Raw genomic sequence first — 12,323 nt, forward strand, 5'->3', positions numbered from 1 at the left:
TAAATATGTTGTATTTAACATATACTTTAACATATTTAACATGTATTGGACTGCCTGTCATCTAGGGGAAGGGATGGGGAGAAGGGGAAAAGTTGCAACATAAGATTTTGCAAGGGTCAGTGTTGAAAAATTACCCATGCATATGTTTTGTAAACAAAAAGCTATAATAAAATAAAATAGACTTGAACTGTTTTTTCTGTAGAAGGGGGTCTAAGATTAACAAAGGCATGCTAAAGCTACCTAAAGATAAAAATTAACACTACAAATTTAAGTTATTTTAATGTATAGCTGTATATAATAGATAGTTGGATTTGAGGCATCTTCTTTTAAAACAGCAAATATTAAAAAAAAAAAAAAACCATTGCTATTATCCAAGTTAATGAATACAAGCACATCTCTATTTTAAGCAAAACTGAAAAATTTGGCAGGTTATTAGACAAAAAATAAGTCTCAGGAACCAGGGCAGAATAAGTTCAAATCCCACCTCTGGTTGTGTGGTAACTCTCCGGATTCTAAGCTGCAGAAAGGGGAAGAGAGGACCACGATCACAACGAAATCACAGGCCCAAGCTATGCCCACGTAAGTAATATGCAAATACATACCACGTATCCGTTACAGAGTACAGCCAACCCCCTCTGAGACTGACTTTGGGCTTTTGGTAGACCTTGGTTTAATGTTATTGGGGCCTTGACCTTTCCTTGCAAAAGTGGGACCAGAGTCAATCTGTAACTCGCCAGTTTTCGCCCCAGCGCGCGAGAGCTCAAGATGCCTTAGGGACAACCGGAAAGAGAAAGCGCTGGAACAGTCCCGCACTTGCCCGGCTCCAGCGATAAGGAACAGGGCTAATTCCGGCAAACCCCACAGTTAACGAGGCAGGGAAGAGAGCGGGAGTCCCCCCAGATCCCACCAGGTCAGGCGAGCGCCCGCAGGAAATCCCACGGCGTCTGCCCCGCCCCCTGTCCTCCCCCCCACGCCCGTGCCGGCTGCTCCCGGATTGTCGGAGCCGCGGTCACGGGCGCGCGCGCCGGATGCTCTTCGGTTAAAATGGCCGGAGAGGGAGCTCGCTGCTCCTCCCCCATTGGCCGGGCCGCCCTGCAGGCAGATTGAGCCAGGTCTTCCGACATTTAGGCCCCGGCGCCGGCCCGGTCCTTCCCCGCCCTAACCCGCTCACCTGGCTCCCTGGCAAAGGCATGAAGCCTGGTCCTCGCGCCGGGGCCGCCCGCAGCTGACATCTGCTCCCGGGCCGGGCCGTGAACGAGCAGCGAGTGAGTGTGCGTGTGTGCGCGCGTGTCTCGCTGTCGCGGCCGGCGGGGGGAGGGCTCTCGCCTCTCCCTGCTCCTTCCCCCCTCTCCGCCCGGCTCCTTCCTCGGGGCCTTCTATATGGGCCACCTCCTCTCGAAGGTGCCGCGTAACCGTCACAGCCAGAGGGGACCCCGGTGCTGCTGCTGCTGGTGCCGCCGCCGGCGCCACCGCCACCTCCTCCGGCTGCCCCGCTTGCCCCCGGCCAAGGCTCCCCCCCTGCCCTCGCCCTCGCCCTCGCCGCCGCCCCGGAGCTGGGACTGTTTGCTCCGCGGGCCCTGCATGCTCTGCTTCATCGTGCACAGCCCCAGCACGCCTGCCCCTGCCGCCGCCGCCGCCGCGGGCCTAGAGGAGGAGCCGCGGCTGTCGCGGGACCGGGACCCGGCCTACGCCGCCGCCGCCGCCACTTCGCAGCACCCGGCACACCGCAGGGTGGCCGAGGATTGCGCCGCCGCCGCCCGCCACTTTCTGCTGTCGTCGGCCGCGGCCGCCGGCTCCTCGTCGGGGGTCTCCTGCTGTAAAGAGCTAGGCCTGGCCGCCGCCGCCGCGGCCGCCGCCTGGGAGCAGCGGGAGCAGCAGCAGGGCAGAAGCCTCTTCTTCCCCGGCGTGGGGCCCATCCGCTTCCTGGGGCCGCCGCCGCCTCCTTTCCAACTCTTCCGGGGGCAGTCGGCGGCCGAGCCCCCCACCCTGCCCGAGATGGTGTGTAAGCGGAAGGGGGCCGGGGTCCCCGCGTGCACCCCCTGTAAACAGCCCCGCTGTGGCGGCGGGGGGTGCGGGGGGGGGAGGAGGCAAAGGAGGAGGAGGAGGCGGCGCGTCGCCGCCCCGGCCCCCCGAGGCCGGTGGCTGCCAGACCCCGGAGCAGCCCCCACCGCCGCAACTCTGCCCCCTGCCCACGGCCTCGGGGTCCTCGGACTGTGCGGGCTCCGCTCTGCGGAGGGACCCCGTGGGCGACAGCCTCGGCGGCCCGGGGGCTTCCCCGGCGTCCGCCCCGCCGCGGCCGGAGGGCGGCGACCCGGACTCTCTGGACCCCCAAGACAACCCCAACGACGGCTGCAGAGAGCCACCACCCGAGACTGCCGGCATCAATCAGCTGCCTCCCTCCATCCTGCTCAAGGTGGGTCTGGGCAAAAGGGAGCGTGGGCGGCCCGAGCGCCCACCCGCGTCCCCGCCTCCGGGGGCTGGCTTCTCGGCCCCTCCTTGGGCGGGGGGCGGGCGGGGTCCTGGCCTGGGGGGGACTTAGGGCTGGGGGGGGGGGCGAGAAGAGAAAAACGGGAAACCGATACCACCCCTTTACCAGGAGGAAATCTTGGAAGGCTGGCCTTGAATCATCCCGGTGTGGACCGTGTTAGCCAATGGAGTGAGGATGTAGTCTGGTGAAGTGTTGTGTCGTGTTTCAGCAAAGTAAACGAGTCTGTGTGACTTTGTTGTACCAAAAAAATTACTACTGAAACAATGATAGCTCCATGCAGCCAATATTTACTTAGCCCCTGCTCTGTAAGTTATTGGGATTCAAAGACAATAAAAGAACAACAAAACAACCCAACACAAAGCTCCTTGAAACGGTTCTTGCCTTCAAAGAGCTAACATTCTATTGGGACTTTGCAACAGGTACCTCGAAAGTCGACACTATGGGGCATGTCAGGAAAAAAATGAGACGAACTGTGCTTGGAAAATCTGTGGTGAGAATGAGAAAAAAGGGGAATGTTTTAAAAAGGAGGCAGCACCTGTGCTGAGTCTTGGAGGAAGAGTAGAATTCTGGAAGACAGGGATGAGTATTACTTGGAAATTTTACAGATGCATTTTTCGGGCTGCTGTTGCTAGGTGATAGAAATATCTGCCTCTTTAAAATCTCAAAGTCTGTGGTGATTTGGAGGGAAAAGGAGAGATTGTTAGAATTTTATCTTGTAAGCTTTGAGTAACATCACCCTCGTTACGTTTTTGTCATTGGTGACACTTTCAGTAGGTGAGATGGTTGTAACTTGTCTGCTATTCACTTCCCCCATTAATTTCAGATGACCATTTTTATGACTATGAAGTTATGAAATTAAATTACAAATGATTGTTTTATAGTTATTGCAAATATATATAACTGCATATTATTAAACAACAGTGTAGTTTGGGGGGAGATGGTGCTAGAAGTTGGTTTTCTGGAGAAGTCTTGTTTGCCAATGCCAGGTATTTATTAAGTGTTTTTCAAGTGCCAAACAGTGTGCCAAATGCTGCAAATACAAAAAAAAGAAAGGCAAAAACAATCTCTGCCCTCTAGGAGCTCACAGTCTTTTTAGGGGAGAAACATGCAGATGGTTACGTACAAACAAGTTGTATACAAGAAAAATTGGAGATAATCTCAGAGGGAAGGTACTAAATATTGAGGACCCAGGAGAGGCTTCTTGCTGAAAGATTGTAGATTCAGTTTAAAGGAAGCCATAAGAATTCCAAGCATGGGGGAAATTGCCCTTTTCTTTACTGGCAAGTTTTGGTAACTAGATAGTGGCAGTGAGGGAGAATGAAATTGCAATGATGTTTGTAGCTTTGAGTGAAAAATTTTTTGAAGACACAAGAGTTTAGGTAGAAAGATGATTTCATTTTTGTATGTGTATGTACATCTTTATGACATTCAATATGAAATGCCCAATGGGTAGTTTGCATGCAATTCAGGTACTGGATCTCGAGAAGATAGTTAAATGGCAGGATTGCTGAGGAGATTTCCTAGAAAAGCAGTGTCCATGATAAAACTTTAGGTAGTGCCCACAATTAGTAGTTATGGTGTAGTTGATAAACTAGTAAAGAAAACTGGGAAATAATTAGATAGATAGAAGTTGAACCAGAAAAGAGTATTGTTAGCAGAAAATGAGAGAGAAATCTAGAAACTCAGGGCCGTCAGTAGTGTCAAGTGCTGCAGATGTAGAATGGTTGGTCTTGGCAAGAAGGGCCTTTTTTTGTCAGACTTGGTAAAAGGAAAAGAGAGTGGGGGTGATGTCAAGGGTTTTTGAGACAAAAAATGGGAGAATGGGCTCATGTAGATTGTCCTCAGTTTTCTCAGTAAAGTAATAAGCTAACCTACAGGGTAGGCTTAAAGTGGGAAAAGATTTCATGAAGAATGGTATAAGGAATTAATTTGGGAAGAATAAAAAGACACTCAGTGCAAGGAGAGCCTATTTGAGGTTGGATAATATTTGAATGTCTAATGTATCTTGTCAGCAAAGTTGAGAGAGACTTCTCTCCTACTCAGTTCAGCAGTTGGTGAATAGATACTGAAGAGGTGAGGCTGGAAATAATCCAGGGCTGAGGTTTGTTTGAAGATGTACAGGATAAAGGGATTAGCAATTCCAGAACAGAGCCCTGGGCAGAATTGAAATAGTTAATTTAAGGACACGAGTTGAGTTTTGATTGGAAAAAGAGGAAAGTGAAATCAGTTCAGGTTTAATGTCCCGGAACTGTCATCAGAGTTGGAGGAATTGGAGGTAATAGTGGGGATGAAGAGTAGATATGGAGGCAAGAGGTAAAGGAAGAGATGGACCAATAGTTGATTGTGGTGAGCTAGAGAAATGTTAGTTTTGATTAAGGAAGTCATGGTTTATGTTGAAATTCAAGGATTATCCATATGGGTGACTGGTGTGGAATAAAGGAATAGGTTGAAGGATTAAAGAAGATTGAGGAACTGGGAGGTAAGCTTGTGGAAGCCTCAGTGCTTGTGTTGAAGGTTGCTAGTGTTGGGGAGAAGAGAACAATGGTAAAGGCAGGTTTTTGAACTCAGAAAGGAAAGACAACTTGAGTATTGGAAAAATAACTTTTACCATGATTGGGATTTTGTGCATTCTTGATTAAGTGGACTTAATCCAGGAAGAGAGGCGGTAGTGATGTTGGAAATATTGTGGGATAGGGTATTCTCTCTTCAGGATGTGTTTGTATGAGTGCTGCTAGTGTTTGAGAAGATGGCTAGGGTTTCAATTTCATCAATGTGGAGAAAGAGGTTTGTAATAAGGGAATTTTGTTCACTATCAAATAGGAAGTCCGAAGGGCTTAGTAAAAGAGTTATAGTATAACATGATTGGGGTAGGATTGAAGAGAATGGGCATGAGAGAACTGGAGGTGAATTAATGATTGCCTCTATATTGCCAGTGATGAAAATACATTGATAGAAAGAGAAATAGAATGTGGGAGATAACCATAGGGGTAGTAATGTGTGGCAGATGAATAGTAAAGCTATATTATTAGTCTGTGTTGATGGGGAGTTTGTACATTTGTAGCATTAATGAAATCCCAAATTCAGAGCAAAAGAAAAAAGCTGGCATTTATATTCCATCCAAATGGAATGTAACAAATGTTAATTTTGTGATTGGATCTAAATTGAATATTTAAGATTCAAAAGTATGACTGAACACTAGGCACCTAGAAGTTAATGAAAGTAGAGTAGATGAAAGAGGGGCCTGCTTAACATTCTAAATTTTGAGAAAATCAGTTACCACAAATGTAATCTCAGCATCATGACACCCTCCATTTTATAAAACTCAAAGAGAAGGTTATAATGAAGAAGATACTGTTCGAAGAAGGTGAGAAGATGAGAGACCATTTTATTATAATACTCCTTTTAACTAATAAATAAAAAATGATTTGGCTTGGCTATTCTCAAATAAAAAACCCTGCCTCTACAAGACTTTGAGAAGAGTGACAGATTTTAAGATCCTTTTTGTTTTTTATGGGTGACTTTGGGATCCCATTACCATTTATTTATAAAAAGGTTTGAATTCAAACATTTAAAATTAACTTGTAAATTAGGAACTGTTTATATTGATAAAATTCTGTTAAACTAAACTCTTTAAGTTAAAATTGTTTTTCTGTATAGATTTTTTATTATTTCAAGCAATAGGTGACATAATTGTGAGAACTGGGAAATTTGTGTCAGATATGTAAATGTATAAATATACACAGAAATATAATGCTATGATGTTTTGATTTAGTTTTTTATTTTTAGAATTTCAAATTTGGTATTTAATTTGGGGAGTTTAATTTGTTCTTTTCCTACCTTCTTTAGTTGCATTCTTTTTCTCTATTTTATTCATATAAAGCAACTAGAGATATAAAATTTTCCTTAGGAACTGCTTTGGCTATATTCCATAAGTTTTTGTGTGCTGTCTCTGTCATTTCTTGGTTGAAATTATTATCTCTGTGGTTTGTTCTTTAGGATTAGATTATTTAGTTTCCAGTTAATTTTTGGTCTGTTTTTCCATGGCCCTTTATTACATGTAATTTTTATTGCATCACGAGCTGAAAAGGATGCATTTTTAGTCAATCTTTTTTAGAATCTTTAATCCACACTAATAATAAATAATACTATGTGATGCTACTTAGGGGTTTAAAATTTTTGTATTTTCCTTGTAATTTCCTGGTACAAGCAATTCCTTACTTGTAACACTTTATGGCAGTTGTTAAGAAAAGGAGGAGAACTTATTATTAGGATGAATATTAAAATTTTTCATTTTAAATTTGCATGCTCAATATAGAGAACTATGATGGATGGCAAATAAAAGGTCAATAATTATGTTTCTTTTTTTCTCCTATTATTGAATAGGTTGCTTATATTAGTTGGGCTAATTCTTTACAGACATGCAAGAAAGGATTTTATAGAAAAGATTGAATGAAATGACTTTATATTCTGAATAAATATATTCTCTACCCAGAAGAGTGAATATGACTTAATTAATACTTGATTGCTTAATAATAACACTTGAAGAATCTGATGTACCATCAGTATGTTGACTCCTGCAGAACACCACCCTTCTGTGCTGCCTTCAAGGGTTGCTGTAGCAACCTATCACTTGAGGACCAACCTTTAATGATCCTTTAACATCAGATAGAAAGTTAGTCATTGGGCCTCTACTCGAAACCTTTCCTAGGATAGCAGGATATACCAGAGCTATCTTTCATTATCACAGTCTTTGAAAATTCAGCTTAACTTTTATTTCATGTGAGACATTGGAATATGATGGTAGATGATTACAATTACCTTAGCTTTTATTTTATTTTTTATCTTTTGGGTTGGCCTTTTTTGCTTCAATCTTTTTATTTCCTTCTAGATTTTTTTTGGTAATTTTAGAGCCTTTCCTCTTTCTCTTAGCTCAAACTATTTGACTTTAATCTTTCTCTGTTTCCCCTTCTTCCTTCTGAGGATCCTGTCAGAGTGTGTGTTGCTAGACCTAGAATCCAGGAGGATTTGTATTAAAATCCTGCTTGTGACATTTGCTAGAAGTATGATTTTTAAGTCTCTTAACTTGCCCCAGTTTCTTCATTTATAATGATAGTTCCCACTTCACAAAGTGAGCATCAAGTGAGATGTATGTAAAGAGTTTAGGAAACTTTAAAGTATTATATAAATGTCCCTGTGATAATTACTGCTCTTGTTTTCCTTATTCTATTTTTTTAAAGTTTGAAGTGTATTGAGATTGAAATAGTATTGGGGCAGGTTGCTGTCTTTTGTGTTTAATGTTTTTTGTTGTGGTAGTGATGGTTGTTTTTTGCTTTGTTTTGTTTTTTTTGTACTGTTGTAAAGGTAGATAAAAGGACTTTTTGGTAATGGATCTTATAAATATGAGGATGCAAACTCAGGCTTATTGAATTTCATTAGCATACAGGGGAAATGATGATGTATGTGCTTCATCATATTTCCAAATGATTTTTATTTCTTCCTCTAGGATGTCTTACCATGATTTTAGAGTCTTACAACAGACTTAATTGTAATATTCCAGATATTACCTGTCATTTCACTTACATAACTTTTACTCATGTATTTTATGTGTATTGGTGAGTCTCATAAGCCTTTTAGCCTCAAATCTTCTTTAGCTTTTAATATCACCATGTTACATCTCTGTCAAGGGGAAGAAATGAAGAACTGTGACTAGTTGTTGTCATATAAATGAGAAGTGAACAAACTGCTTTTCAGGAAGTACATTGCCCAATTTCTGAAAATCATGCTTTAAATACAATATGTTATTATATTTATAATAAGCAGGCTTGTTTTGTATACTTTGTAGCTTGTGTAGTTACTTTAAAAATTAGTGGCCCAGGAATGGAGGAACCATTCAACATCAGATAATTGGTTCTGGAAGCATCAGAAAAAGAAATGGGGAAATCTTCAACATCTTCCTGAACAGCATCATCTAGATGTTTCATTCAGAGAAACAAAAAAACACTTGCATTTTATAGCTAAAAAGAAAAAAAAAGTATTTCCCAATTTATTTCTGTTTATTATATGCCTTTTTTTCTTCACAGATATTTTCTAATTTGTCCCTGGATGAACGTTGCCTTTCTGCATCATTAGTTTGCAAATACTGGCGTGACCTCTGTCTAGACTTCCAGTTTTGGAAGCAGTTGGACCTTAGCAATCGTCAGCAGGTATGAAGTTTCATTTTGAGAATTGTGTCCCTTCAACACATTCAGAAATCTTATTTTCTATATTTCTTATACTTTTTTGAGATGATCATAACCTTTTGCCTTTAAATATATTTAAATTTGTGTGGAATGGGATGCTAGATGTTCCACCTTAAGCAAATTGATTATTCAGAGGCATCTCCAGATACAAATAGAAAGTATTTATTTGGTCCTTGTAAGGAGAGGTCCAAGCACATCAACTGGACAGTCCAGCATGGTGTGTGGCACATGGCCGAAGCAGAGAATGGATTATGTAGTAGAAAAGACACGGGCTGATTTTTAAATTCATTGGGTGAAGTAACCATTGACCAATGGTCAACAACGCTATCTATTTCCTGGGGGTTATGTGACTTCCCGAAGTTTAGACCTAGGGTCTGACTTTTTCTGCCCTACAATCCTCTGAGAATAAGTCATGAGACTTCCTGAAATTTAGGCCTAGGGTCCTAGAATCTCTGAGAAATCTTCACCTGGTTCCATTTATTTCCACCTCTTTTTCATACCCTTGAAGATTTCTCATACCAATCCTGATACATTTCTTCCATTAGGATATCCTTGTTATCTAGGCCTTCAGACTTGCCCATTTCTCCAATATCAATTGTAATCCATTCAGAACCAACGTCCGTACTTCAGTGGAAGGATTTAGGAATCAGAGACCTTGCTTCTACCAGTTCCCACTGTCTATCTTGGAAACCCAGTTATCACAGACCAGTGTATTCAGTTATCCATGAAACTACAGTGTTGTCAAGGCTTAGGGGACTCAAGGCCATTATTCCATCATTCCCACCTCAAGCAGTCCAGACCCAGATTCATTTGGGACAAAGGGATGAAGGTCTCATCTTCTGGAGCTCCTTCAGACTGATAAGGGGCATAGAGCTAGCCCTGCCTAGTGTGGTCCAGACTGGGGAGGAGAAACATGTGATTTATAGGCAGCATCAGCAACATCTGGTGTTGAATGTCAGAATCAGGTATTGGGTGATTTTAGGTTGACCAAGTAATTGGAATTTCATATATTGGAGTCTGGAAGAAACAACTCTTACAAGTAGATTAAAAATTCAAGGACCAAATTTAAAAAGAGAATAAATAAAAGTGGAATTAGTTTGGAGGTTACTAGGGACTGTAACCAGGAACCTCTCTCTCTGCCGTGGATGTTTCTCATCTAGAATATTATTGGATTATTATTATTGCTTTTCCTAGAATAATGCCAAAGAACATTTTCCCCAAATTCCTGCTTTTTGCTTCTTCAGAGGAGTGGGGACAATGGTGGAACAATGTGGCCCTCTACACAGTGAAAGGAGTGTTCAGATGGTCTAGGGTGCAAGCACTATAATATTTAAAAGGCATTAACCATTGCATAGAGAGAATGACATACAGAGTGGAGATAATAATTAATCTTAAGTGGATATGATCTCCTTTCTTACAAAGAAAGGCTTTTATCCAATTAGTTTTAAACAGTTCTTTCAGAATTTACTTGGGTACAAACTGGGCGGACCTGACAGATCTGTTTAATTGTTTCTTTTCAGACCTGACAAATGTGTTTAATTGTTTCTTCTAGCATATGACCAATGTAAATAGATTTCTCAAGGGATTGGAGAGCATTTATTTTCCAAATGAGTATCTTGATGTAGGCTAAAAAGAAGTTTCTACTGGCTGACTTCTGGGATTAAACTTTGGCTTAAATGTGTTTGAAACCACCCAGAAGGAAAAAGGGTGTACCTCCTTTCTTTAGCAAGGGCTTGTTTTTGGGAGATAAATAAGAGAGTGTAGGAGTCAGGGAGTTGGGAAACCAAAGAAGCCATGGTCAAGGGCAAACAGGCAGCAGCATGGGCAGTTGAATCTGCAAGCCTGTTTCCCTTGGCTTGAAGTAAGTCACTCTTTTGTTGCTCTTTACAGAACATAACAAAAAACCTCTATAAGTTCAGGGATAGCTTGTAGTAATTGTAAGTAAGCCTGCATACTTAATGGGAGAATGTTTGCTGTCAGAACAACTGTCTAAATAAATAAATCCCCTTTCTTTCTATATAGTCCTCATGAGCATGTAAAACATGAAAGGCATATTTGGAGTCAATATAGATATTCACTCTCATTCCTTTCCCCATTTCTAAAGCTCTGGTATAGACAAAAATGCTCTGAACCTGATGGGGCGTTAGAGTCTCCAACAATTGGCCTAGAGTGAGCTTAGAGGCTTCCTCAATTAGAAAAATTATGGCAGTCACTGCTCTAAGACGGGAGGGCCACTCCAAAGACACTCAAGTTTATCTGAGAAATAGTAAAAGGCTTTAGGTAGGGCTAAGGCCAGGGAAGAGGTATGTTTAGCTTTCAGTGGCTTAAAGAGCCATGGCCTGATTAGCGTTTTGAATAGAATAATAAAGGGGCTTGGCAATAACCAGTTAGGTAGCCAGATTCTACAAAATCCAGCCATGCCCAGGGAAGTACATAGCTGCTTCTTAAAGGAAGGTTCAAGGAATGAGAAAAGATTGCTTCCTCTCTGCAATGAGCAAAAGGGAGGTGGGAGTTAATTCATGGCCCAAATACTTAACAGACTGATAGCTTCTTTGTCTGAAAGCCTACTTTGCTATCATCCTAGGAGATTAGAAAGCTAAGGGTTCTTTTGGCAGCAGCTGGAGAAGTCTCCAAGGCTAGGTTGCAGATCAAGATATTGTCTACATACTTGTATAATGCTGTGGCCTCTACAGACAACATCTACTAACAGTAAAGAAATTTGCTATAAAAGGAAAAAATAGGGACATGATTATAATAGCATTAAAACTGATCCTTTAGGGCCTTAAATTGAGAGCACATACATGATAAAGCAATTAAAAAATTAAATGTTCCAAACAAACTGAATTGCTATTTAGTTATTTTCTAATTCACACAAACCATTTCTCTTTTGTGAGCCAGGAAAAGGTTAAGGTACCGATTTTTAGTGATAGGGTCTTCAGAAGTCTGATTCTCTCCATAACACTAAAGCAGTCTGTTGCCAATGTTTTTAAGATAGCAGAGAACTTCTTATTTTGTTTTCCTAAAGTTCCCAAATTCTTAAAATCTTCTGTTAACATAGTTAGTGCAAAGAGAGTACAGTTTACATATCCTTTTGGTGGGCTTTGATTAGAACTCCTTTAAAATTGCTTTTACTGTCATATCTCAAATAACAAATTTCACTGAACTGAATGAGTATATTTTCTTTCTCTCCCTCTCATCTCTTTGTTCATGTATCTCTGTTGCAGTTAGGGAATGGAGGAAGAGGGAAGAAAGGGAAAGAGACTATCTTTCTCTTCTGCACTATCCTCCTCATCCTAGGGAGGCCTTAATTTAGTTGAATTTGCTTCCAAATTACTTTACACACACACACAAATCCTTTATCTCAACATTGACATTGTATGTTGGTCACATCTAAAAACCCATATAAAGTTATCAAATATGAAGCAATTATATCCAATAAAGAAGTTAACACTCATATAGCATTTGTTTTATGCTAAGCACATTTGCAATCTTGAAATGACCAATTGCCAAACTCCCCAATCATTGCTCTCAAAAATTAGCTAACTTTATTTCTATAGCCCCCAGCTGGGGTCCACAGGGAAAAAGTCAGCTTTTCC

At 41.8% G+C, this 12,323-nt stretch overlaps 1 protein-coding gene across 1 annotated transcript in view; it reads left to right on the forward strand.

Moving 5' to 3' along the window:
- The first annotated feature begins 968 nt into the window (after positions 1 to 968).
- FBXL17 (F-box and leucine rich repeat protein 17) overlaps positions 969 to 12,323 on the forward strand; it is a 495,113-nt gene continuing 483,758 nt past the window's right edge. Inside the window, 3 exon segments of the mRNA XM_031968710.1 lie at positions 969 to 2,072; positions 2,074 to 2,413; positions 8,569 to 8,691. Of these exon segments, the coding sequence (XP_031824570.1) occupies positions 1,381 to 2,072; positions 2,074 to 2,413; positions 8,569 to 8,691 (1,155 nt within the window). The 5' untranslated portion in view covers positions 969 to 1,380.

Source organism: Sarcophilus harrisii, chromosome 1 (genome assembly GCF_902635505.1).
Source record: "Sarcophilus harrisii chromosome 1, mSarHar1.11, whole genome shotgun sequence".
NCBI lineage: Eukaryota > Metazoa > Chordata > Mammalia > Dasyuromorphia > Dasyuridae > Sarcophilus > Sarcophilus harrisii.